Source organism: Canis lupus, chromosome 20, assembly GCF_003254725.2.
Source record: "Canis lupus dingo isolate Sandy chromosome 20, ASM325472v2, whole genome shotgun sequence".
Lineage (NCBI taxonomy): Eukaryota > Metazoa > Chordata > Mammalia > Carnivora > Canidae > Canis > Canis lupus.
Window position 1 is genome coordinate 43,717,093 of NC_064262.1, and position 27,733 is coordinate 43,744,825.

The 27,733-nt window shown below is 41.3% G+C and overlaps 1 protein-coding gene and 1 long non-coding RNA gene across 5 annotated transcripts in view; one reads left to right on the forward strand and one right to left on the reverse strand.

Annotated features, from left to right (window-relative positions):
• The first annotated feature begins 70 nt into the window (after positions 1–70).
• LOC125753151 (uncharacterized) lies at positions 71–19,999 on the forward strand. Its single transcript, XR_007404269.1, has 3 exons — positions 71–418; positions 16,509–16,677; positions 19,339–19,999. It is a non-coding gene; the product is annotated as an uncharacterized LOC125753151 (long non-coding RNA).
• KIF15 (kinesin family member 15) overlaps positions 2,941–27,733 on the reverse strand; it is a 79,118-nt gene continuing 54,325 nt past the window's right edge. For 2 of the 4 annotated variants that reach the window (XM_025458213.3, XM_025458214.2), the window contains 18 exons: positions 27,381–27,488; positions 26,847–26,952; positions 25,757–25,922; positions 22,978–23,128; positions 22,685–22,770; positions 21,637–21,706; positions 21,180–21,266; positions 19,993–20,097; positions 18,762–18,884; positions 14,653–14,799; positions 13,974–14,075; positions 13,545–13,709; positions 11,271–11,380; positions 8,814–8,886; positions 7,926–7,963; positions 4,205–4,370; positions 3,849–3,980; positions 2,941–3,520 (listed from right to left, as the gene is read on the reverse strand). In XM_025458213.3, coding sequence (XP_025313998.1) covers positions 3,464–3,520; positions 3,849–3,980; positions 4,205–4,370; positions 7,926–7,963; positions 8,814–8,886; positions 11,271–11,380; positions 13,545–13,709; positions 13,974–14,075; positions 14,653–14,799; positions 18,762–18,884; positions 19,993–20,097; positions 21,180–21,266; positions 21,637–21,706; positions 22,685–22,770; positions 22,978–23,128; positions 25,757–25,922; positions 26,847–26,952; positions 27,381–27,488 — 1,992 coding nt within the window. In that variant the 3' untranslated portion in view covers positions 2,941–3,463. Of the gene's footprint in view, positions 3,521–3,847; positions 3,981–4,204; positions 4,371–5,370; positions 5,471–7,920; positions 7,964–8,813; positions 8,887–9,593; positions 9,704–11,270; positions 11,381–13,544; positions 13,710–13,973; positions 14,076–14,652; positions 14,800–18,761; positions 18,885–19,992; positions 20,098–21,179; positions 21,267–21,636; positions 21,707–22,684; positions 22,771–22,977; positions 23,129–25,756; positions 25,923–26,846; positions 26,953–27,380; positions 27,489–27,733 lie in introns of those variants that run through there. The other 2 variants (XR_003140969.3, XR_007404267.1) reach the window with 2 other exon arrangements.

Genomic DNA, 27,733 nt, shown 5'->3' on the forward strand with positions numbered 1-27,733 from the left:
GTGACGCGGTGCCCACGTGAGCAGGGAGGCCAATCCGGGGGCGGCGAGGGCCTCCGAGGGGCGGGGCCGAGCTCCGGGGGCCTCCGCGGGGCGAGGGGGCTTAGGTTTCCCGGGGAGACCTCTGGGGCTGGCGTGTGAGTCCGGGGCCGCGCCCCTGTGGACGCCGCTGCAGAAGTAAAACTGCCCGGGACTCGGCAGTTGCAGTCCTCGCCACGGAGTGTGCCCCCGCATCCCTTTCCTCTGGGAGCCTGTTTGCAATGCCGAACCCCAGACCCTGCCCAACACCCCTGGATCAGAATCTCGCATTCCAACGAGCCCGGCGGGGGATTCACCTGCATCCTCCAGTTGGGGGATCCGCGAAGGGGAAAGCCGCCCCGGCAGAGGGCGCCGGAGACCTCTGTGCTCACCCAGGAGGCGGGTAGGGTTTAGTCCGCTCCCAAGGCCAGGACTCACGCTGCTTCTCATTTCCTGTGCACTTAAATGCTTAAAATTTATTTTATTTGCTTACTTATTTTTGCTCAAAATACTTTTTGTAAAACGCAGTACACGTCTTTCAAAGTTTAGTGCTGGGAGTGTATGAAGGACCATTTCCACTCTCCAGGAAAATCATTATTAGAGTACTTTCCGTCTATGCAGTTTTATATGTAGCACACGTTAGAAAGTAGTTTGCATAGTCTGTATGGGTCTTTTTCTTTTAGTATGATTTCACCCCGAACTGTCGAGCAGCATTTTCTTTCCATTTGGAAAGTTTTTGAAGTCCTTCCTTACGACCTCTCTCACAGGGTGGTTTCGTGGCATGGATAGCCTGACAACGGCTCTTTAAAGGCTGAATTATGTACCCCCCCCAGAAAAGATAGGTTTATCTTAATCCACACCAGTCAATGTGACCTTACTCAGAAAGGGAGCCAACTGCAGATACGATTAGCGTGAGCCCTATCCCGACTAGTGTCCTTCTAGAAGGCCGTGTGACCACGGAGGTAGATTGATGTATGTGTCTCTCTTTAGCCAAGGAGCGCCAAGGAGCGCCAAGATCTGCTATCAGTGCTAAGAGAAACACCTCCAACAGTTGCTCCCCAGAGCCCTCAGAGAGAATGGCCTTGCCAACACCTTGATTCTGGACTTCTAGCCTCCAGAAACTGTGAGAGAGTATGTTTCTAGCCTCCCCAGCTCATGGTCCTTTGTTCTGGCAGGTCCCAGACACTCCCACAGGTGGGTAAGACCCCAGTCTCTTTAGTACCAGCCTCAGGCAGAGACAGGCAGTGGGAGAAGCCTACTTGCTGTGAGGAGCTGGATGCAGGACTTGATCCCAGGACCAAGAGTCCCATACTCCACCATCAGGGCTGCCAGGTGCCCCCTAGAGTGTGATGTTTAGTTCCTTTTTTGTTTCTGGCTCTTAGGGATTTATTTATTACCCCTTGAGAACTCAATTCTGCATTACTTTTTTTTTTTTTTTTAAAGATTTTATTGATTTATTCATGAGAGACACAGAGAGAGAGCAAGAGGCAGAGACACAGGCAGAGGGAGAAGCAGGCTCTCTGCAGGGAGCCCGATGCAGGACTCCATCCCAGGACTCCAGGATCACACCCTGAGCCAAAGGCAGATGCTCAACCGCTGAGCCACCCAGGTGCCCCACCCTGCATTACTTTTTAAAATTGCCTTTCCTCTACTTTTTTGAGGTATAATCTACAATCCATCAAATGAAACCATTTTGAAAACATTTTAGTTTTTAGTAAATTCATAGAGCTAAATGTGTGTAAGGGACACCACAAACCAAAACATTTCTACCACATTAAAAAGCTCCCATTACACCCATATGGTCATTCACTCCCACCCCCAGGCACAAGCAACCAATGATTTGCTTTCTATCTCTCCATAATTTTGCCCTTTCTGGACACTTCACATATGTGGAATCATACAGTATGTGGTCTTTGGGGTCTGGCTTCTTTCATTTTCTGTGTTGAGGGAGGTCCATCCACATCGTAGCATGTCAGTTTGCCTCTTTCGGATTGCCAAGTATAGTGTCCTGTCATGTGTAAGCAATGCTCAGTATCCTTAGGCATTAGGAGAACGTAAGTGATAAGCCATTATGGGGATGGCTACAGTAAAACACCTGACAGTCACAGGAGCTGAGGAGGATCTGGAGAAACCGAACCCCCTGCTGACCAGAACAGGGATGGTGAAGCGCAACAGCACATCTGGAAGTGAGGCAGGATCTTTAAGAGTTTTGTTTTTTGGGATCCCTGGGTGGCGCAGCGGTTTGGCGCCTGCCTTTGGCCCAGGGCGCGATCCTGGAGACGCGGGATCGAATCCCACGTCGGGCTCCCGGTGCATGGAGCCTGCTTCTCCCTCTGCCTGTGTCTCTGCCTCTCTCTCTCTCTCTGTGACTATCATAAATAAATAAAAATTAAAAAAAAAAAAAAGAGTTTTGTTTTTCTTTTTTTTAAAGATTATTTATTTATTTATTCAGAGAGAGGGGGGTGGGGGCAGAGACACAGGCAGAGGTAGAAGCAGGCTCCATGCAGAGAGCCCGACGTGGGACTCGATCCAGGGTCTCCAGGATCACGCCCTGGGCTGCAGGTGGCACCAAACCGCTGCGCCACCGGGGCTGCCCGGATCTTTAAGAGTTAAACACAAGCTTACTGGCAATTCTACTCCTAGGTTTCTACTCAAGACATAGGAAACACAGTCCCCAAGACTGGTGCACAAGTGTTTATAGCAGCATTATTCAAAATAACTCCCAAATCGCCAATAGCTCAGATGGCTCTCAAATGTGGCGCGTCCACACAAAGGAACAGGATTCACAAAGAGAAGGAACAAAATGTCAACACAGAGAAGTTTCTTGAGGGCAGGAGGCTTTGTTTTCTTTGTTCACAGATGACCGACGCGTAATAGGTGCTCATGAAGTGGATGCTGAATAAACAAGTCTTTCATTTGGCTCTCTCAAGTGAACAATTAAATCACTTTATTAAACTTTATTTTCAAGAAATTTTATTAATTTTGAAAAATGCAAGAATACAAAAATAATCTATATTAACATGTGTGCCTTTCGCACGTGCTACGCAATCAGTCATGTTATGAAATCACCTCATATTGTTAGAGCTTCTGACATAAGACGCAAAGGAGATTATGGTAGGTAGTATCTAAGGAAAAAACAACCTGGCCAACATCCACTGTCAACCTTAGCTACCGGCTTTTATTTTAAAAAGGCAAAAGGTTTTCCCAGTATTTACAATTGATTTAAAGCTTTGAAGTGGGGTGGTAACTTCAAAATAGTAGACTGCTGACTGTTACAGGGTGAGTTTGGTTCAGAACGTTCATCAGAAACTTGGGGGTCAGCCCCCAGTGTCACGTATGGAGTTAGTACTTGTGCTCCTTAATTCAGCTATTAGATGCGCAGGGTAGGGCTTACTTTTGCAAGAGGAAAGAAAGTCTCCAAAAAGGTGATGACCAAGATCTTTACGATTCATTCCTTTTTTTTTTCTTTTAAAAATACATTTTCAGCACGCAACTTTTCTGTCTCCTGAGAAATTAAAAAAAAATATATTAAGGCTCTAATGCTTAGAGGAAGTTATTCTCTGTACTCATTAAGTTATATTTCAAATTAAGACCACAATTTTCAATTTGTAAACTACGTGTAACATTAAACAAGAATCTGCTATACAAAAGCATACAAATTCAGACAAAGGACTGAATTACGCTCGGAATAATGATGACTGATTTTTTTTTTTTTTTAATTCAGTAAGGAGTTCCCTGAAGAAAGCATTAAGTGACTTGATAATTAAACTTTAATGAAACAATCATTCTAAAACCAGACTGAGTTTACCTAGAACACTAGGTCCAGAGCTTACCTCAGCAAGCCGGACATTCTCCTTCTTCAGCCGCACCACGTACTGAATCTTCTGGTGTAGGTTCTGGTGACCGACCAACTTGCCATTTTCCTCAGCAAGGCACTCCACCTGCTTCCTTAACATTTCCATCTCCTGCAGGCAAATCAGTGCAGGGAGGGGAAAATGAGCTGCTCTTAATTTTCCTTTTACAATAACATCATTTCCTCCCGTCCAAGAGCATGGGGCATGAGAGAGCCCAGGCTCCCGGCTTTGGGGGCCATACATCCCTGTACATGCCAGAGCAACTCTGAACCACCAGACACCCAATCCCAGACATGGCCTATGTACATGACAAAAGAACCAACACACAAATGCACCTGGAATATTCTCTCCTTTTCTTCATACACTTCTTCTAGCTTTGATCTCAGTTGCTCCTTTTCTTGGAACGCTTTGGATTCCAAAGTTCTAGTTCGTTCAACTTCCTCAGCCATCCTAAGGCAGTCCATCTCTTGGTTCTGAAGAGCACTCTGGACTTCTTCTAGGCTGTAACAACAAATATCACTTTCTGGAATCCCAAAGGAACATAATTACCACAATATTCAAATGAGACATTTTTTACCCAAGCCCAGAATTTTGATTTGAAAGCGTCACTAGTATTCAGCCCTCCCCTACTGACGGCAGAGGGAGAGAGCAAGGGATGCAGATAAGCTTCTTTTGTTATTTTATCCAAGACTTTCATTTTGGAAAACTTGTCAAAACATTTTTTAAATAATAAAAATTGAGAATTGGAACTTTGGAGCAAATGTAATTTAAGAAAGATATTTTACAGCATCTGGAATAGAAGGATTATTTAATGACATCATACTCAGAATTTCATATACCAAAAAAATAAATAAAAAATAAAAAAATAAAAATAAAAAAATAATTAAAAAAAAATAATTTCATATACCACTTAAGGCAAACTAATTTAAGGAGCAGTGTTTAAACTCAGACTAGGGGGATCCCTGGGTGGCTCAGCGGTTTAGCACCTGCCTTCGGCCCAGGGCGCAATCCTGGAGTCCTGGGATCGAGTCCCACATCGGGCTCCTGGCATGGAGCCTGCTTCTCCCTCCTCCAGTGTCTGTGTCTCTGCCTCTGCCTCTGTCTCTGTCTCTCTCTCTCTCTCTCTCCCTATCACAAATAAATAAATAAATCTTAAAAAAAAATAAAATAAACTCAGACTACATTCCATGGAACCTCAGAACAGTGTGGGGAGGAGGGCACTGATGTTCTAATTCATTTGGAGCTGTTCTGTTGTCTTGGGTACTTTGCTTTAGTTTGATGAAAAGGTTCTGGGACATGACAAACCTTGCTGCTGCTTATCCAACAGCCATTCCCTTGCTGCTTTTCTGCTTATAAAAACTCATTTTGAAAAAAAAAAAAAAAAAAAACTCATTTTGAAGGAAAAGGAAAAAAAGGAGAAGCACACCCAGTTCTTGAGAGTTGGTAAAAAACAAAACAAAAACAAAAAAAAGCTAGTCTATGCTAAGCATGATTTCTTCACCTTGCTGCCAGATCCTGGTTTCCTCAACTTGCCAGAGGTGTGTTCATTCTGGCCACAAAGCACAGGCTGATTCTTGGGGGCTACTAGGAGTTCTTTTCCCCTGACAAAAGAAAGCCCTTTTGAACTCACCTCACCACAAACTGTGATCCTCTTATTTATGACATTTGGGGCTATGGCAGCCATCTTATGGCCAAGAGGCCACAAGCAAGACTGCCTAAAGCAGAATGGGAAGGATATGGGTCCCTGATGGCATCAATGCACTTCCAGACCTCTTGTAATATGAAATTAAACATCTCCTGCTTTTTAAAAGCATCTCCACATACACAAATAGATAATATTATGGTGAAAATCACTGCTGTAGGTTGGAACCAATAAAACTGGGTATGCCACTTTCTTGTGTGTGCTTCACTTGCCCACACTGTGAGGTCTTGTATCTTCTAGGGACAGTATCACTGGAGACGCTTGGTTACTAGACTATGAAATAAATTACATGCCAACTTAGCTTTTATTCTTTTTGTTAGAAAGTTTAAAATGGCTATTATTTCTAAAATTGCTGTAATTCAACAGAAATCAGATAGCTGATTTTTGAGCTAGAGCCTGTAAGTAATCCACATTTTTATTCCAGCTCTACGACATAGAGAGAGCCTGTAAGTAATCCACATTTTTATTCCAGCTCTACGACACCTATCTAGGAGCCAGTCCCTAAACTGCTTGTATGTAGATCAAAGTATGGAACAAGCTCTGTTCCATATCTATACTCTGATGCTATAAAGCAAATGAGCAGGTAATAAATCTTTTACAGGATAGGTGATCTTCGTCAGCTGGTCATTAAAAAGAATTTTTGATGACAGATCACAATGTAATTTTGGACATATTAACTTGGAAGGAGTTCAAATAACTGCATGACAGGACTCTAACAAAATTCCTTCTGTTGCCATTTACTTACTATGTGAATAAGATTTCTCAGCACTTATAGGTATAAAAACAAAAAGCAGGAAAAAAAGTGCTACTGAATAATGTCTCATTCCAGAATTAAGTATAACAGAATAATGAGTAATTGAAGCAAAAGCATTAAGATAAAATGCACTGGGAGATGCATTTCCACTTAAGTTTTACTATGTATGATAATTTATAAAAACGTATAATAAATCAAGGACACTGTAATGAAAACTCAATCCAGAAAAAATATAGCACTAGAATATGAATACAAATTACTTTTATGATACAAGAAACTTTTACAAATTATTTCCCATTCGTATACATATTTTTGTTGCCAAGTTCCATGATAGGGCAAATCAGCAAAAATTTCCCAGACATATATAAAATTAGGTTATAATTCTGTGTAAGTATGGAACAGAATTTGAAAGGCAAAAGGAACAATGTATAATTTTAGGTGTGGGAATTTGTTCCTGTATTGTTCAACGGGTAGAAAGTATCAAGTAAGTTGGATACTTTTAAGAGAACACCACCAGGAGCTTTATCTCAGTGGCCAAGTTCAAGGTGAGAGTTTTCAGAAGGATTGCAAGAACAAAAGTGGGGATATGTCAGAAGTGGGATTCAAACCCACATCTCCATGCAGAGACCAGAAATCCCAGCCACAAGCAGGAGCCTGAGTCTTGTACTTTAGACCATTTGGCCATCCTGACACCAAGAACTTTCTTCCTAAATGGCATATGTTCAGTATGTGGGAACTTCTACCCTTTGCTTCTATGTAAAATTTCAATGAGAAATTTTAGACATAAAGTAAACTCCAAAAATGTGCATGAGGGTCTATGGTGTTTCAGAATTCTTTTCAGAATTAACAAGTGAAAATGTTTGAGGACCCTCTGTTCCAGATGAATATCTATTCAGAGTGCACCATCTTTCTAATGTTTATTTGTTAATACCAACCAGTTTGCTTATTTTGAACCGGAGAGAAAACACAGTATATCTTGCTCATCCAAGAATGAGGCAGTTTGTAAGTTTATACAAATTAATATGAAAACAAGATGAAAAAAAAAAAACAAAAAAAAAACTAGATGAACGAATTAGAATCCTGTTTACAGAACACATGTAAAGAGACCCAAGTCAAGACCAGAGGCATTCAATCAGAGAAGGACTATTATTATATGGTTTCACTCATACAGGGAATATAAGAAATAGTGAAAGGAAAGGAGGAAAAATGAGTGGGAAAAATTAGAGAGGGTGACAAAACATGAGAGACTCCTAACTCTGGGAAACAAACAAGGGGAAGTGGAAGGGGAGGCGGGAGGCGGGATGGGGTGACTGGGTGACAGGCACTGAGGAGGACACTTGACGGGATGAGCACTGGGTGTTATACTGTGTGTTGGCAAACTGAATCAAACTTCAACAAAATATGTGTGTCTGTGTGTGTGTATATCAGAGGCAATCAAGAGTATTGATTTATGGGTCTCAGGTGGGCCTCAAGGTTTTAAATCAGAAGAGACCAGAGAAAGGAAAGGAGTTAACTTACCTTGTGGATATAGTATTTCTTCCCTTAGAGGAGAAGAAAGAAAAGGCCTATAAGAACTTGAATTACAAAACAGTGCACTTACTTTGCTTTCATTTTCAACATTTCTTCAACTAATTTATTCTGTAATAAGATAAAAAGAAAAAGATGGCTTAAGTTTTTGCCACTGCTAAGAAAAAGATTAAGAGCCAGCAGTCCATTCTCCCTCATGGTAATGAGATCAATTAAACCAACATCCTCTTCCATAGTTCCAATGGTGCACTCATAAAGGGGGTACCTGTCTTCAAGACTTCAGGCCCTGTGAGGGCTCCCATGGGCACCCTATACCTGCTTCTATTCTTTTATATTTTTAATATTTTATTTATTTATTCATGACACACACACACACACACACACACAGAAGCAGAGACACAGGCAGGGGGAGAAGCAGGCTCCATGCAGGGAGCCCGACATGGGACTCAATCCCGGGTCTCCAGGATCACACCCCAGGCTGAAGGCAGAGCTAAACCGCTGAGCCACCCGGGCTGCCCCTACCTGCTTCTATTCTAAATGGACAACTCGGGGATCCTTGGGTGGCTCAGTGGTTTAATGCCGCCTTCAGCCCAGGGCATGATCCTGGAGACCCGGGATCGAGTCCCACGTCGGGCTCCCTGCATGGAGCCTGCTTCTCCCTCTGCCTGTGTCTCTGCGTGTCTCATGAATAAATAAATACAATCTTTATAAAAAAATAAAATAAAATAAAATAAATGGACAACTCTGTGTGAGGGTGCCAGCAGAAGGGTGACCACTGAAACATGAAGACAAATTCACTCATAATTACCAGCAAGGTCTAAATACTGATGGTAAATATCAAACTAATAGTAGGGATACAGAAGGGACAGAAATTTCCAAAGTCAAATGGTGTCTAAAACATATAACCACAAATGCATTTCTCAGACAGGAAACACAACTATTATATTAAAAAAAAATGTACTTTAGCAAGTCTTTCTTTGATCATTTCTTCTTGTTCATTCTTCAGCTGTTGATGATCTGGATGATTCTGTTCACTACAGAGATGAGAAACGGAGAATGGGGAAACTCAGTTAGGCATATTCAAATATCAATTTCCTATGTGTCATAGGCAGCAATGCCAAGTTAGGCAATGAAAAGCTAACTCTGGTGATTAGGTCATCAAAGTTATTTGCACAGTTCACAAATGTGACTGATATAAGGGGATGAAATCAGGCATCTCCCCTGAATTCAGGATGCCTCCCGTACAAAAATGAGATGAACAGAGCTGGGAAATCCAGTCAAGGCTTGGTGGGAAATAAAGTAGAAATTTAGCCAAGAGTGGTACCATATGAAGATCAAATGTGAGCAAAAGGGGTGAGAGACACAGGCAGTTCAGAAGCCTGGTGATCAGCTGGGAGGGGGCATCTCTGGAATGGGGAGGGTTCCTTAGGCCAGCCTAACACATGGAGCCCCAATGCCCCCTCTGCTTGGATCCAGGGTCAGCTGGCAATTTTCTGATAGCACTCTGCTGTCCCATGTATGCTGACACCAGGAAAGGGATTCCTTGAGCACCAGATAGAAATCTCTTCATGGAAAAGGAACATTCCTCTAAATAAAGGAAATCACATTCTGGATGATGCCTCAGTATCACGAATCTGATTAATGGGAGTCCATCTCTGTGAGCTTGACCAGGATAGGATCCTGAATTGAGTTTCTGTGGGTAGCCCCTACACCAGGGGGACAACCCCCAAGCAGAACCTGCCTGAATGCCACAGGCTCCTCTAGAAATATCTCTCACTGATGAGCAAAAGATCGTTTCTTGAAGGAAAATAGAAGCTCCAGTAGTTTCTTTCACTTAATGAATCTGGCAGCCTAGACAGAAATGGTAATGAGACCTCAGTGAGGAAAATGCTTGAAACCATTAGAGAAGTGTTTTCTATGTTCTTTTTTTTTTTTTTTCCTATGTTCTAATCCAAAAGTGGGTAAGTTTTTTCTGATAAGAACCAGACAAAATATTCTAGGCTTTGGAAGCTATGGGGTGTCTGTCACAGTTAGTCCACTTCGCTACTATAATGCCAATGCAATCTTTAAATAAGGGACGTGACTATGCTTCTGTAAAACTTTCTTCACCAGACATGCTGTGGGCTGGATCTGACCCCTGAGCCACAGCGTTCTCCCACTCTGATCTTTTAGGAAGGAGGTTCTGTATGGATCCTCATAAGGAACATGTGGCTATGAAAGAGTACTTTTCATTGCGATTTTACAAATGAGCTAGAAACGTTCTATTTTCCACGCTCAAACTAGCTCTTGATAAAAGACAAGTGTACCAAGTACAGTGCTTTTCTTTACATGAAGGTGGAACATGTGGAAAGTAGATGGGCAGACTGCGGGCTACCCACATTGGAATCAGCTGGAAGGCGCAGTGCTACTAGAATGAGCATTTCTAGTGCTGACTGAAACTTGAAGCGTTTAAGAATAGGCTGTGAGCACAGCCACCATTACCATCTTCAAGTATCTGTTGTACTAGTTAGGTTTTGGACAGTGCTTCTGGACAGGGAAGGGGAGCTGCAGGAGGGGAGAGCATCTGCTCAAGACCTGCTGGCAACAATAGGAACAGCAGGTACCCCTATTCTGGGAAGTTGGGTTCAGTAAGGGCCTCTATCCTAAATGGAGACCCCCTGTGCTTCAGTTCAATTTGCCACCTAATTTTCCAGGCCACCCTCATCTCAAATCCCTCACTCAGAAAGTTCACGGAAGGGCAGGATCATAACTACTTTCTATATCTAATATCTGCCATTTATTGAGAGTGACACCCCTCAGGCCAAGTGCTATAACCAGCATTTTATCCATGTTAGTTTTGGTCTTTAAAACACCTTGTGAGAGAGCCATCATTCTCCTCATTTTATGGCTAAGGATACTGAAATACTAAAAGTTAAAAACTGTCCAAAATCACAGGACTTTCAACCCAAGGTAACGCTTCTCTTAAGGCTCCTTCCTGCGCAAGAGCATTTCCTGGACCATGGGTCATGAAGCAAAACCAACTGGTAGGAAATTCTCTCTTTTTCTGCTGGACCTCTCTTGTTGTTGGACCTCTCAAACCTTGTCTTATCGAGGTCTTTGCTCTGCCACCCCATGCCTCTTTTCTTAAAATAGCAGTAAGACAGTTTGGTGCAAATGTTTCACATGTCTGAAATTCATTTCAGTAGTCTATAACAACATAGAGGTTAACAGAGTAGGCAAGAGCATGAAAGCCTTATTCTGGCACTCTGGAAAAAGCAGCCCCCGCTCATCAGACTTGACTTAAAAGCAACTGATGGAGCATCCCCTGGACTAGCAATAAAAACTGTGCATGCCGTGAAACCAATTTCAACCGCTTTCATCTAACTACACCCAGACAGGCCAAGATTTAGCCCACAGAGTTCTGGTGGCTCTTTCTTACCTGTTGTCCTTTTTTCTTTCAATATCATCCAGCTGACTTTGCAGGAGCCAGTTTCTCTCTCTCAACTGCTCAGCTTCCTTACGTAGGTTTTCCATTTCACACAACTGCTCCTAATGAGACATTGAATCATATCTTTTCAGAAGGCATGTTGTAGTAGGCATTATTTTGCTCCCCAATGCCACAAATGAGACACGTATTCATATCTTAAGCTCCTGCTATGTACAGAACACTGCACTGGTTATCACTGGATAAAAAGTATGACAAGCGCTTGGGGTCTAAAACTGTCACTTATTTTCAAACCCACAGTGTGTTAAAACAAAAGTCTCTTATTGATATCACATAATTCATTAAAGTCCCTTTATGAGAAAAGATTTTCAAAAGTCTCTACTTTGATAAATGTTCTATTTGATTCTATTTAATAAATGCTGATAAAAAAAAACTGATGTAGGGAATATACTGTCAATAACACTGTAATAACGTCTGGTGACAGATGGTAGCTACCCTTGTGGTGATCAGAGCATAACGGATGGACTGTCAAATCACCGTTGCATGCAGTGTACAATTTATGTGTCACAGCCCATCATTCAAAATCCTTACATGAACTCTAATGCAAAAATCATGAACATTTAAAACTATCCCGGGATCCCTGGGTGGCGCAGCGGTTTGGCGCCTGCCTTTGGCCCAGGGCGCGATCCTGGAGACCCGGGATCGAATCCCACGTCAGGCTCCCGGTGCATGGAGCCTGCTTCTCCCTCTGCCTGTGTCTCTGCCTCTCTCTCTCTCTCTCTCTGTGACTATCATAAATAAATAAAATCTTTAAAAAAAAAAAATAAATAAAAAATAAATAAATAAAACTATCCGGAAGAAGTAAATACTTGTCTGCAAGGAGTGTCCTTTCTTATTTACTCCTACTTGTCCATTGTTTGATTTCTTTTCTTTCTTTTTTAAATCTTTATTTTTTTTAAAGATTTATTTATTTTGGGATCCCTGGGTGGCTCAGCGGTTTGGCACCTGCCTTTGGCCCAGGGCGCGATCCTGGAGTCCCAGGATCGAGTCCCGTGTCGGGCTCCCGGCATGGAGCCTGCTTCTCCCTCTGCTTGTGTCTTTGCCTCTCTCTCTATCATAAATAAATAAATCTTAAAAAAAAAAAAAAGGTTTATTTATTTATCCATGAGAGACACAGAGAGAGCAGCAGGCTCCATGCACGGAGCTTGATGCAGGACTCGATCCCGGATCCCAAGATCATGCCCTGAGCTTAACCACTGAACCCACCCAGGAGTCTCCATTGTTTGATTTCTTTTAACCTGACCCAATTTCTTCTGAGTACTAAAATCATGCCAACTCTGGGTAACAACCACATTCTTGGGATGGCGGCATACTGAGAGCTGCCCTAAATAAAAAAACAAGGAATGATCTCCATGAGGAACAAAGCTTAAGAGAGATGCTGTCTTCACGTACTTTCTGTAACTTAGTTACAGTCAGCTAATTTTGTTGCTAAACAGAAATTCACTACAGAGCAGTGATCTCACAGGCTAAATGCAATTTTCCAGGAAGCATCCTATCTGTTGTTCCACCCATACCCCTCCACACCAACACACCACCCACCAAGGCATTCCTCCCCACACCTCCTGGCCCTCAATACTCCTCTAAACACACTCCCTGCATATACAATCACTGTACTCCCCAAGTCACTGGGTAAAACAAAAAACCAGAAGAAGTTTAAAGGAACAGAAAACAAGAGGAGAGTATTTTTAACTACCACAGACAGAAGCAGATCTAATATCTAAAGAATACTTACAAATCTTTAAGGAAAAGTCCAACAATAGAAAGATGTGCAGAGGATATAGGTCAGAGAAACAGATAAAACAAAGATGCTCTACCTTATTCCTAATAAGAAAAATACAAACTTAAAACTGTAGTGAGAGAGCATACCTTAGCTCTGAAACTGGCAAGGGTCTAAGACAGGCAGCTCTGTGATCAGAGTAGCTGGTACAGCCCGGGTGTGATACCATCATAAAAAACAAACAGGCGGGGAGCCAATGCTAACAGATTTGACTATATGGGAAACTGGCTACAGTGGGGGCCTTCAGGGACAGGCCATCTAGGTAGTTTGGAGTCAGCAGGGGGAGGAAGGCTTTCCTGTGTATCCTTTAGTTCCATCTGTTGAATTTTTGTATTGTCAGTAACCGTGAAAGATATTATTTTACTTATTTATTTTGGATACTGTTTATTTTAAAAGATTAAATTTATGGGAAAAAAAAATCATCCAGTTACCTTTATTCTGAGGATTTCAGCATTTTTGACTTCCCGGTCTTCATTTAGCTTTGTTACAAGGTGTTGCAGAGAAATCTTAGAGGCTCTTCCATCTTCTATCTCTTGTTCTTGTGTTTCCAGGAGTTTTGCCAAATGTGTTTGAAAATGAGGTGGTGTTTTAGGGCTCTAAAATAAAATTAAGTTTCATCCAAATATTCAAGTGACATTTTATAAAGATTTCGTTGTAAATGTATATGCCAAGCACACAAAACACTCAGCTGTTTAGCTTGTTGTTCTAATCTAATTCCTGTCCAAGAAAAACAAATAAAACACTAGTACTTAAGGAAAAAAAAACAAAAACAAAAACGAAGCTACGGTCTTCGTAATTTCCAAACTTTTATCACCCACGAAACTTCAGTCTTCCTGCAATACACTCTTTCTGATAAGTACCTGGGGATACTCAGCAGCAGAATCCATCACGTATTCGAGCTGTCTCATTTTGAAGTTATATTCATTCTTTTTCTGTTCTACTTCCTCCTTCTTCTGGTTCAACTGGGAAAGTTGAACAGAGGTAAAATGTTAAGTTAGAAAATCATATGGGACCCACGGTCCTGTTAGAACAGACAAGCTGCCCAAGGTAGGAAGATACAGATTTCATTTTTTCAGACTTCGTTAATAATTTGAAAAGCAGTAAGGTATTAAAACCAACCTAAACCATAGCAATGTTTATGGCTGTAAACCCTGCAGCTGCCATTGATGTCTGTGGACTGTGGTTGCTGCTATGACCCTCTTGTCTCCCGCTCTTTCCCAGACTTAATTTATGATTTTTGAAGACTTTTTTAAGCTTCACAGGTCATCAAAGGGTCATTTGAAAAAAATAAAATGTAAAAAAAAAAAAACAAAAACAGCCAACAAGAGAATAAAAGTCAGCCATAACCTTGCCCCAGGGGTCAGACTTGAGGGCACATGTTGGGGGTGCTAAGGCTTGGCAGAGAGGCAGCCACGCAAAGCAGAACCCACATAAGCAACCAAGTCATTCAGAGCCCGCTGCGCTGCTGGGCCACCTAAGTGCCCCGATGGCCCCCTCTTTCTGTATACGGAGAGAATGGGCTGAGGCCCTGGACCTCACCTCGTGCTTAAGCTCTTGGATCAGGGCCTCCTTCCTGGTCATCTCCTCCTGGGCAGACTGCAGTAGCTCTGAATGCTTCTTTGACGCTTCGGTGAGCATATTCAGCTGCTCAGTGGCATGGGCCAGGTCCTCGCAGAGCATATCCCTCTGTCAGGAGACAACCCCCAAAAAGGAAGATTCCTCTTAACTGTGGACTCCACTAAGGATTTCTAAATCACCACTATGTGCCATCCTGAAAGGTTAAGAATGTTTTAAGGCAGAACTTTTACTTTTCATTTTTTAAAATTTATGTTTTTTTTTGCTAATGTGATAATTCATTCCAAAGCAAACCAAGCAGTTAATATTGAAGCGGACAGGTCAAAAAAGAAACATCACAGGAAATTCATACAGGTATCCCTATTGCAGTTTAACTCCATTCCACCCATTTCCCCCTAATATTGAACCTCTCCCCTCACCCCCAGGATCTCAAAGTTTATTGCTCTTCCCTGAGGAGGACTCTAGACACAGGTTTCTAGCTTAGATGCTATCTGACCAACTGACTCTAGTCCTTTATATGTTGGAAGGTAAACAGCTGTAAAGATGAATGGCCCTCAGCCAGCTTGGGGAGGATCCAGGCAGTCACTAGACACTGCTACAGTGTCATAGGCCATTAGAGTTTCAGCAAAGTAGCTTGCTGGAGAGTGGCAGAAGAATTAGGAGTCCTATGGGTTGCGTAGTTCCTATGTACACAGCATGCGATCCCTACCAAGTTAGAGCAGAATCTGCTTACCATAACTTTCCAAATGTGTATGTATATATGTATATACATGTATGTATGTGTATATATATGTAAACTTCTATAACTACACATAAGTTAATGTGTACAGTATTTTATAGAGAATACTATGCATGATATGTATCATGTACATGTCACGTACAATAATAATAAATGTAAGAGTACTGTGGAAAAATGTGATACATGCACACATATAGACATGCTTGATGCACCACACTTTTCCACATATTCCTTCCTTTACCCTATCATTTTTCATTGGGTAGGCTTGATTTCATCTTATGAATGCACTACAATTTAACCCATCACTGAATATTTTGGCTGATTTGAATTTTTCATTATTATATGTGTTATATTCTCACATCTAGATTAGTTCCTTAGGCTAATTTCTAAAAGTACAAACTCAAAGCTTATGCAAAAAAAATGAAAGCTGTGCATTGCCAGACCACCTCCCTAAAGGCTGGACTTAAAACCTCACCAGAAGTGTGAGTAATCATCCTTCTCTGAATATCTTCCTTGGATCTTAATATTTACCAGCCATAAAATCAAGAAGTAGCTCCATTTTTAACTTGCGTTTCTTTGACTTTAGCAAGGTTTTTGGGCCACTCTATTCTCCCTGGGGGAGCTACTCATGTACCTTCCTGTGTCCATTTACCACCAGGATGTGTCTGTCTTTCTTGAGTCTTCCGGGCTCTTGTACGGAACAAGGCAAGGACCCCTTTGTCCTTAGTTGTAAATACGTTAGCTAACAAAGCTGAGAGATGAGGAAAAAGGGGATGTGAACTGACTGTGGGGTAAATTCCACTTGAATCTAAGATACTTCAATATGCAGAGTCATACTTTTTTTTCAAGAAGGGAAGAGAAAGAAAGATATAAGGAGACAAAGGGAGTAAAGAAGAGCTTTTAGGAAAATTATATTGAACAAGCATCATTCAGCCACTCCCACTCACACAGCGAGACTTCCCTTTGCCCTCTGGCCACAGGCAGCACCCAGCTGAATTTTTAGTCCTATTTTATACTCTGTACAAGACCTCAGGGTGTGGCTTTTGTGTGCTAATTTTTCCTTTTAATTCCTTTTTTCTAGATTTTACTTATTTATTTGACACAGAGAGAGCACACAAGCAGGGGGAGCAGCAGGGAGAAGGAGAAGGAGAAGCAGGCTTCCCACTGAGCAGGGAGCCTGACGCCTGGTCAATTCCAGGACCTGGAGACCATGACCTGAGCCAAAGGCACATGCTTAACTGAGACAGCAGGTACCCCTAATTTCTTTTTTTTTTTAAATCAGAGTATAGTTAGTTGACACTGTGTAGAACTTTTCAACAAGCCTCCAAAAAATATTGCCAGCTTCTGTGGACTGAGCACTTACAAGGTGCCAGTGTCTTAAGCACTTTCCATGTACTACCTCATTTCATCTTCTCCTCTTACGCACGAGGCAGTATTATTATCTCTGCTCCAGAGATGTGACAAATGAGGCACAGAGGGAAATATAACTTTCACAGGGTCACAGAGCCAGGACTCAGACTCCCAAGCAGTCCAACTCCACAGCCTGTGCCCTTAACAGCCTACTACTTGTCTTATCTTCCTTTGACCTGGATTTTACTTGTCTGTTTTAATCTCCTTCCATTGTATATATGTTAACAGCTTCAAGTCCCTCCTGGGGTACAGGAGAATATAAATACAGATTACTGGGTAATATGGGCCTTGGATATCTATCCCCACAGGTTCTCAAAAGTTCAAAACTAGTGTGTGTAAAAGTTACTCCACTAATTTTCCCCCAGACCTCTATTTGTCCATCTCAGGGGTACACAGAAACATCTGTGGTCATTATGGCTGGAGCCCTTGGTGCCTACTCTGACTGCTCCTGCATCCACAGTACACGTCCTACAGACAACAGCAACTGTCAGTGGTACTTCTGATGCACTGCTCAGTTCTAGCTCGTCCTATATCCCCACCAGCACTTTTGGACTGGGCCTCATCATCTTTGGCCTGAGCTAAAGTCTCTATTGCCCTGGCTTCCTGAAAGATACAGCCAATGCTTCTCGAGACCTTCCATGACACAGACTCCCTCACCTCCAGCCTTGATAGGGACTGCTCCACCCCCCCAAACACCCACAGCTGCCGAGCTTCCCTCCCCCATCAAAGTCTTGTACAAATCCTACCTCCTCTGGGAAGCACTCTGGAATTCTCCAGCCTCAATCAATCTTTTCCTCCCCTTCCCGTGCTCTCAGGCCATTGATTACATCAAAATACATCTAATTCTTAAGCTAGATGGCATATTTTGAGGTAAGTAACAGTGCTTCAATCATTCCTCCATTCACAAATGCCAAGTCAGGCAAGGATGTATGGTAGACGGGCTCAATAGGTATTTGCTGAGTTTGTTTCATGGGTAGCATAGTTTAGCAAGAAAACTTTATTTCTAAAGCAACCACAGAGCAGTATACTTAGTGTGTTTACCATCTGTGTGAGAAAAGGAAAACAAAATGTATATGAGATTTGCCTAAAATATCTCTGAAAGGATACATGAGGGAATGTATACTGCTTTACATAATTTGAATATTGAACCTTGTGATAGTACCCTTAAATATTAAAAAACATAAATTTACAACAAAAAACCTGAAAACCTATATTAGCTAAGACACAAGAGGCAACCCTGAGGTTAAACTGTTAACCTGCTCTTTCTTTGCTCCCTGCTTCACTCTACCAAGTAAACACAGCTTCCACTCTGGTCCCTTTCAGGAAGAGGGTCAGTTATAGGAACTTACGAGGTGTCAGCACAATGAAAATCAATCAACTGGATAAAATAGAATAATTTTTTTCTTTTTAAAAGATTTTATTTCTTTATTCATGAGAGACAGAGAGAGAGAGACACAGGCAGAGGGAGAATCAGGCTCCATGCAGGGAGCCCGATGTGGGACTCGATCCCAGGACTCCAGGATCACACCCCGAGCCAAAAGCAGACACTCAACCGCTGAGGCACCCAGGCATCCCAAAATATAACAATTTTAATGTTACCTATTAATGGCCTAACTACTCTAGGGAAAATGGCTCTAATTATGACTTATTCCTTTATTTTTTAAAAGATTCATTCATTCATTCATTCAGAGAAAGAGACAGGCAGAGGGAGAAGCATGCAGGGAGCCCGACGCAGGACTCAATCCTGGGTCTCCAGGATCATAACCCTGGCTGCAAGCGGCACTAAACCGCTGCGCCACCGGGGCTGCCCTTGACTTATTCCTTTATAAAGCCCTCTATTTCTTCATTAATAACCTCCCCACACACATACACATATAAACATCAACAAGGGGAAAAACAAGTGTCAGGATGTGTTAAAGTCTACCTCTATGTCCTCAGAGAGTATTCTCAGTCTAAGGGCTTCTTTCAGATCCCGAATCTCCACTTCCTGTTGCTTAATCAACACTTTGCTCTCGTCCTTGTCAGCCAAAGCAGAGTTGTACTTGCACTGCAGAAAAGAAAATTATGATACAAGAGTGGTCTCCTTTACTGTGTTTACTTTTTTTTTTTTTAATTTTACTTATTTATTTGAGGGAGAGACAGAGAGTACAACAGGGGGAGGAGCAGAGAGAGAGGTAAGCAGACTCCCCATTGAGCAGAGAGCTGGATGCAGCACTCGATCCCAGGGACTCTGGGATCATGACCTGAACGAAGGCATACGATTAACGGACTAAGCCACCTAGGTGCCCCTACTATGTTTATTTTTAGGTCAAAAGAACAAGGAGTTTGAGCTCTGAGGTGATGATATTACCACAAATCTTTTAGTAAGTACTTGTTGGATGAAGGAATGAAAGAGTAAATGCTCAAATGGTGAAGAGATGTCAAAAAGTCCCATAGGTACCAGTGAAAACACATCAAGGTTTCTGGTTTTGTTTTTGTTTTTTGGTAATCTCTACACCCAGCGTGGAGCTCGAACCATGACCATGAGATCAAGAGTCATACCCTCAACTGACGGAGCCCGCCAGGCACCCCATATTATCGCACTTTTATCAGGAGATGTCTTTTGCAATAAATGTGGAGAACAGCAAGCTTCCTTTGTAGCAGAGGAATGGGGAATGTGGACAAAAGCCTTCACCCTGATCGGAGGTGAGGAGGAAGCACCAACATTCCACTTAGATACTTGCAAGGGAAAGTAGTTACTTGAGACCATGAAGTCCAATAATGCAAAAACTCACTATGTAACAAATGTCTCTGAACTTCACCAAAATCTGTCAAGGTTTCTTCTTGAAGCAGTTAAGGAACACTACATACCCTTTACTATCACAGACCACAACCAGTCCGTTTCTGATCAAAGGGTGAACACAGAACACTGTTCCTAGGCCCAGGTGGTCCGAGTAGTGCCACAGCCTATACCACCTCCCAGAGGCACACACTGCACATGAGCATATTCAAGGCTCTCTAGAAGTTCTGCAAATCCAGAAACCTGTGGTACTAATATTTGCATGCCGTTATGACCACAGAAATCTTTTTTTCTGGTGGAGCATTTGTTAAACTCTTGAGGAATCTGTGAAGTGCATCTTGTGCTCAAATGTGCTATCTTGTCAGTGACAACTTACACTTATGTCCTTCAGTTCTTGCTTCAGGGTGTCTATGGTTTCTGTTTTCTCACAGACTGATGTTCTTAGCTCCTGGATCTGGCTCATGAGGTCAGCTACAACTTCCTGACGAGGACAGAAACAATATCTTCATATTCAATGGCATTAAGCAAGAGATCATTTTTATTTAATTTTAAGATTTTATTGGAGAGAGAAAAAAAACACAAGCAGGGAGAGGAGTAGAGAGAGAAGCAGATTCCCCACTGAGCAGGGAGGCCAATACAGGGCTCAATTCTAGGACCCTGAAATCATGACCTGAGCTGAACACATATGCTTAACTGACTTGAGCCACCCAGGCGCCCTAGGAGGAGATCACTTTTAAACAACAAAGTTTGTCTTTCCTAATGACAGTCAGAGAAGTCAATTTTATTTAGCAAAAGATGTCACATTATCAATTTATATTTTAATGGCTTTATACTCTTTTATTGAAACATCTGTTTTGGTTTTTCTGAATGAATTAGGGGTAGGCATATAAAGAATTTTTTCTTTTTTTAAGATTTTATTTATTTATTCATGAGAGACACACACAGAGAGAGAGGCAGAGACACAGGCAGAGGGAGAAGCAGGCTCCATGCAGGGAGCCTGATGTGGGACTCGATCTTGGGTCTCTAGATCATACCCTGGGCTGAAGGCAGTGTCAAACCGCTGAGCCACCAGGGCTGCCCCTAAGGAATTTATACTGAATTTTACACTTGGACATACATATTTTGTTTACTATTCTGGTGAAAATCAACAGCAGGGATTTGACAGTTTTTGTATTACAGGATTCAGAGCCAACAAGAAAAGGTCCTACTAACAGTATCCTAGTTAAACTGACAGGATGTGTTTTAGAAACGATGCCAACAGAAATGACAACAGTTTGCCCCTGTAGTTACATGGAGTATTAACTTAAATAGAAGACCTCCTTTAAAAAAAAAAAAAGAAAGAAAAGAAAAGAAAAGAAAAGAAAAGAAAAGAAAAGAAAAGAAAAGAAAAGAAAAGAAAAGAAAAGAAAAGAAGACCTCCTTCTCTGGCAACCTCGGAAGATGAACAAGGCTTAAGCATCTCTAGAAATGTCAGTTACCAGTCACCGTGGGAGCAGGAACTATAGCGTTAAAGGATCACTTCTAAAGAAAATGCCAAGGGATGCAGCTTTGGCCTCTACCAACCTTGTCAGCATCTCTAGACTTCTCCAGAGAATGGATTACTTTTTCTGCAGCATATAAGCTCTCTTCCAGTTTCTGTACTTTTGCCATCTATGGGGAAAAAGAAGTATTTTGAGAAAAAAATTAAATCACACACACATATAGAAAAAAAAGGGGGGAGGTGAAATCTGTCACATTACACAATGCTCTCTAGCTTAAAACTTGAAAACGAGAAGCTGGGTTAACAGGCAATGATGATGCTGTGGGTTTCCAACAAGGGACCACCAAGAAAGTATGACTAGCCATCTAGGAGTTAGGAAAGCAAGAGTTCAAAAATAATACAACCAACCAACAAGTCCTTCTTTTTACTACCAATTTCTGACACCTGACTGCTGAAACCGTGTTTCTAATACACCTATTCCAACATCAGGAACAGAAGTTACAGATCTCAAACTCTAAAATTAGAGCAGAGGTCACTCACCTGCTGCTCACACTTGGCCATCTCTTTCTGTTTCTCCTGACGCACAACCTCAAGAACTTCTAAGATTTCTCTGGAAGAAAAGAATGATTTTTTTTATTCACAACTTATTCCAATAGAAACAGGAATTAAGTGTGTTTGTACAGAAAAGATTCAATGAACTGCAACAGAACTCTGTGCAGCACACACATGGTGTTAGGCATTGCATTCCAGGAGGAGTCCGATATCTACCTGTTTCTTCAACAATTATTTAAGGAGATCCCATCTTTGGGCTACGACTTTCTTTTTCTTCAGAGCACTTAGGACTGGCTAACATAAGCATTTGTTTATTACCTATCTCTGTGTGCTAGAATGTGAAACTCATGGGGATGGGGATATTTTGTTCAGTCTTACTTCTAAATAAATGTTCTGGCATTTGCCAGAATAGTGCTTGGCTTGTTGGATATCACCTAGTATATGAACAAATGACTAAATGTTAACTGCTTCCAAACTAGGATGTAGGCCCACTAGATGTATTCACCCCTGTATCCCCAGGCCCAGAAGACAATCTGAGTCATACTAAGAACTCTACAAGCATTTGTTGAATAAATAAATACAATTTCTTCTCACTAGAGTAATGAGCATCCTGTTGGCTGAGGCCAAGTGACTGACAGAGATCACTAAGGGAAAGAACTTGGGAGAGAGCAGGAAGAAAGACAATGGCATTCATGTGAAGAGACCAAGAGAAAAACAGAACAGCTAGAAAAAGAACAGTAGAGACAGAAATAAAAATCAGTTCCCCACCTTCCAGTTATAAAATTACTGTGATTTATTTAGAGAATGCCCTGGGTTCTGATCACTACCAACTGCAATTTGTTTCAAAAGTATCACAGCTGCTTATCAAATGCTTTTGAAAAATTGTTTCTCTACCCTCTTACACAAAAGAATCTGGTATTTTAAAATGCTTAAAAAAAATAACTTTACAGGGTATCAGCAATAAAAAAGTAACTCAAGTTAATATGGTAGTAAATGATATTCTAGTCAACTAACGGAAAAGATAAATAGCACTCACTTAGAACTGTTCTCTTTATCTTCTTCAAATTGTAATAATAATTTGTTATTGCGTTCTTTTTCTGCCTCAAAAAGCTCCACCAAATTCTAAAAGACAACGTCACATCAGATTTTAAGTAATGGTTACTAGCAACGTGTAATCAACAAACACATCAAGTATCTTCTATGTCAGCAGGCATGATGGGCCAGTACAGGAAGTCAGGGAGAGGTCAAAACAGACTTTGCCCTGTGCTCCAGGGAACAATCACACATCCAGGACAAATTCATCAATAAGCAATAACCTTCTTAACTTACATTCAGATCAGATTTCAGAGTTTCATTTTCTTTTTTGCAGTTTTGTAGGTTTTTTGAAAGTTGGTCAATTTCAAACTTCATTACTTCTTGTAAGTTGTCATAGGAATCCTGTAGGCAGGCTTTGCTCTCAAGAAGCTTTTCCTTTTCTAATCTTTATCAGGAAAACATTTTTACAATGGTAAATATAAACATTAAATGTAGTTCTGCTAGTCAGATTATCGGCAGTTCCACTTCTCCCATCTACATACAGACCATTCCCAACTTACAGAAGCCTTGACTGACATAAAGCTCCTCATGAACTTGTGTGGAATGCCCACAATGCACAAACATATAAGACACACTGGACCACAGAGCAGTGTGATAGGGATGGAAAAGACAAGGTGGGCATGTAAGCCTATAGCCGCCTACCTCCTCATTCTTCCTCCCGTGGTCTCAACTGCACGTGCGCAACTGATGGGCAGTTAGGGTCATGGATTCGTTTTAGGGGGTGCCAGACCTAAACCTCTCTCATGTGAGTTAGGGACTGGCCTTAACTTAGTTTTGGTGGTAGCTCACCTCTATCCATTCATCATCACATATTCTCTGAACTCTAGGAAAGTTTTAAGATGGCAAATGGGGCTTTAATTTGATCAAGAGAGTAAACTCCCTCAGACAAAACTCTCATAATTCATATAATTATTATTTCCTGCTTTTTAGGTTCTCATCCCCTCATTCCTCTCCACACATTTTATGACACACCCAAACATCCAGAGCTTGGCCAAGAACTTATAAACAATGAACCTGACTCTGGCACCATCCAAAACAGATGTCCCAGCTTATACACAGGTCATTAGATGGGGATTGATCTGCTTTACTAACTGAAGCAGGGCAGAAGCAGCAAATTTCAAAGCAGTATAAATCAGCTGCTAAAGACAGATATACAGACAAGAGACGGGAACAAGGGGGGATGTATTTATGATATAAACTGTATATATAAAGCAGCCAAATGATTCAAGAAACACACAGTGGTGTTGTGCTATTTCATGCAGGGGCCTCTTCATTGCCTGGAAGGCCATGGAGTACAAGCAGCCCAGAGAGTGATGCCCTCAGTGTTAAACCTGAGTCACTGAGAAAAATTAAGTTGCATCTAATTTAAAAAGCAAGGAAATAAGGACACCTGGGTGGCTCAGCGGTTGAGCTTCTGCCTTCACGCCCAGAGTGTGATTGTGGAGTCCCGGGATTGAGCTCCACATCGGGCTCCCTGCATGGAGCCTGCTTCTCTCTCTGCCTATGTCTCTGTATCTGTGTCTCTCATGAATAAATACATTAATTAATCTTTAAAAAAAAAAAACAAGGAAATATGCTCGCTATTTTTAAGACAGAATTTAAGCATATAGTCAAATATTGTGGGGATTCTTAACATTTTAGATCTATTTGAACTGACATGAACATCAGGAAGTTAAAACCCAATGAGATTAGTTGAAGTGACCTTTTCAAAAAAATCACACAAAATTAATTTACAACAGAGCCAAGATTATAATCAGTGACTAAGATGTTGAAAACAGATGCCAGGTGTAAGAAAAAACAACAGTGCACCAGGGATGACAAATGGCAACTGGCTGGAGTCTTGGTGCTGGGGACAGTGTGTAGGGGCAGTGGAGGGCATGTGGACTCTGCACACACCCCTGTCTCATGGGGTGAGACTCTGTCTCAAGAGTCATTCACATGGCAGAGATGGGATTTTCAGAGGACGCTAAAAGACAGATTTTTATAAGAAAGCTTTCAATTTTGAGAATGCTATGCTAAGCTTTTTCAAATCATACTGGGCAGGCCCAGTAAAAACCTGTCTGTATGGATTTGGTCTGCAGACCTCAGGTTTTCTTCCTCTATTTTAATTCCTTACATTTGGGGAAAACACATACAAATTGCAGATTTAAACCTTTGCAACGTCTCTGACACTCACCGTATCACATGCCAGATGTCTATTATTAAGTTATTGCCATGGACCCACAAGTTGGCATTGACACCACAAAATGGTTTTACAACAGGTTGAAATTAGCAAGAAGAATAGTAAAAACAACTTCTGTCTATCATTCCTTTGTTTCAAGAGTACTAGCACTGACTCCCACTGGCTTCAGGTGAGTTACCATGGACAATAGTGACAACTGCTGATTTAGTCAGTCTCATACTGTGTGTCCCTTCTAGTAAGAGCACACCTTTTCCTCTGGAAAGGTACTATGTTGGGCCCATGCCATCTCAAACTCTTGATGAGTAATTGGCCCAAACTCTCAATGAGTAATTGGCCCAAAGGTAAGCAGATGACTCCCGAAAGGCTGATTTGGATTTTCCCTGGGACTGATACACGGCTTCTGGGAGAGAGGTCATTGTAGGGATCGTTATGCTAAGAGGCAGAAGATGGAGCTGTCTGAGGCAATCTGTTCCTTGTCACATAAAGGAAGGCTCTCAAAAGTAGGACAGAGTAATGGCAACATACTGAGGGAAAAAGAGCAGGGACTTAGAGAGACAGAGAGAGAGAGACAGAGAGAGAGACACAGAAAGACAGACAGACAGATACAGGCAGAGACACAGAGACAGAGAGAACATGCACTGATGATATCTTCTGAAACTCAATCTAGTTTGTTCCTGAAACCAAAATCACCTCTAGGTCTCCCCAGTATTGTGAGCCAATAATTTACCTTTTTGTTTAACTAGTTTGGGTTGGGTTTATAGCACTTGCACAGCGAGTAGGCCCAGGCTGCAGGCCAACCAGCAACGGGACGTCATAACAGAACAACTCTACCTGACGCTGTCCAGTTGAAGCTGTGTGTGCGCATGTCGATCAGAAAGGCTACTCAGTTCTTTCTCCTGACTCTCTCTGAACGAACTATACTCCAGTTTCATGGAAGACAGCTCCTTGTCTGCAGAATGAAGAACTACACGCAGGTCATGCACCTCACTTTTCAAAACTAAGAAAGAAAGAAAATAAACTCTCAACAGGTTTCTTTATATAATTTTTTTTTTTTAACAAAGTAGGTAAATAAGTTTGAGGGATATCTTCACACAAACAGCAAAAAAGTAAAGATACCAATTTTAAGATGATAAACAATCAAAAAAAAAAAAAAAAAGTTAAACAACCAAGCGGTTGGTACCTAGGGGCACTCAGATTATTTTCTTCCTCCCCTTTGCTTAAGATTTTTGATGTATTTCTACAAAAAAAGGAGACTTAACATCTGTCTCTGATCTGCAGGCCATTTGACTCTACATTTCTCCTGTAGCATGTGCATGAAAATTTAATATAAGGGACAGAAATCAAGAGACTAAGCACATTTTAAGCGATCTAATCTTACTTATTGAAAACTCCTTGGTAATGTACCAGAACTTTCCAAAATGGGTTAAATGCTTCTGGTCTTCTAAGGAAACTCCAACTAAATTAGGTAACTCTTTGGTCAAAGAAAACACAATGGCTGTCTTTTAGCTTTATTATAAACTGCTGCAAACACTTTGATGAAAGGAGAAATAAACTGAAAAAAAAAAAAAACCTGGGAATTAAGCGATATTCCCAACTATGGATATATACAAATACCTAATTTATGCTTTATTTTGTCACTATCAAAACATTATTCATCATATAATTTAAAGACAATTTGTTTTCAAAGCCGTATTAAAACTTTCAGCAAACAGTTCAATCACTTGTTTGTGAGCAGTCCTGGAGCAAATTACCCAATTATGACATATTACTGTTACTTATCACTGTCGTGCAGACTCAAGTTTGGTCATCTAATTTAAAATTTTGAAAAACCCAAAATATAGGGCAAGATTTATTCACAAGAGTCAAAAGACACTGAGTTAACAGTATTCAGATGACAAAGCTCCCAGTTGTTCAAACTCACAGTCATTCTTAGTTTGAGTGTCCTGAAGCTGCTTTTCAAGGACATTCAATTGTGAGAGATGCTCTTGCTGTTGTCTGGTCCAGTCAGTTCTTTCTGATGAGAAAAGCTTTGAGAAAAAGATAAGTTTATTGGAAAAGGAATATTGGTGTACTAAGATATACTATAAATTAGTACCTTGTTTCTGTTTTAAACATCTAGTTTAAGGTCTCTGAGAGAAGAAAATTGGTTGTTCCCATGAGCTACAGTGAGGATGATCAACAAAGGGAAGGATCACTGCAAGCACCTGGACTGTCCATCCATCTTACTTTGTTCCAAACTAACAGCACAAGAGACCTCTTGGCACTATCGACAAAGTGTGCTAGAATTCAGACTAGGGGTGTGTGTGTCATGATCAGAGCAGTATGTGAAGTAACACAATAAATACAACTCAAATAAGCCTTGACAGAGGCTTTGTGAAGGCATTTTCTTCTCATAATCCTTTCACTTTGTGGCTTTGTTTCACGTTATTTTCTGGGGCCACACTCCTGGCCTTACCTCCTGCGTTTGTATAGAGTGATGTTCCAGTTTGTCAATGTGCTGTTGAAGCCTGAGGTTTTTATGCTCTTCTTCATCCAACTTCACTTGAAGGGCATTCATCTGTTCCTACAGCAACACAAAAACTTCTGTTGCCAAAAATTCTTTTTAATGGAACTCTCAACAATCCACTGTCTCTTCGGCATTAGAAAAACAAAAAATTAAATTCAAAACCTTATATGCACAAAGACATCAGAGGCCAGTTGGGAGCCAGAAAACAATTTCAAAAGATGACACTAATGACTTGTGGGGTCTCAGAATTATACCTGTGGTCCTTTTAATTAAATAGTTTGAAATACAAGGGAAAAGGTGGT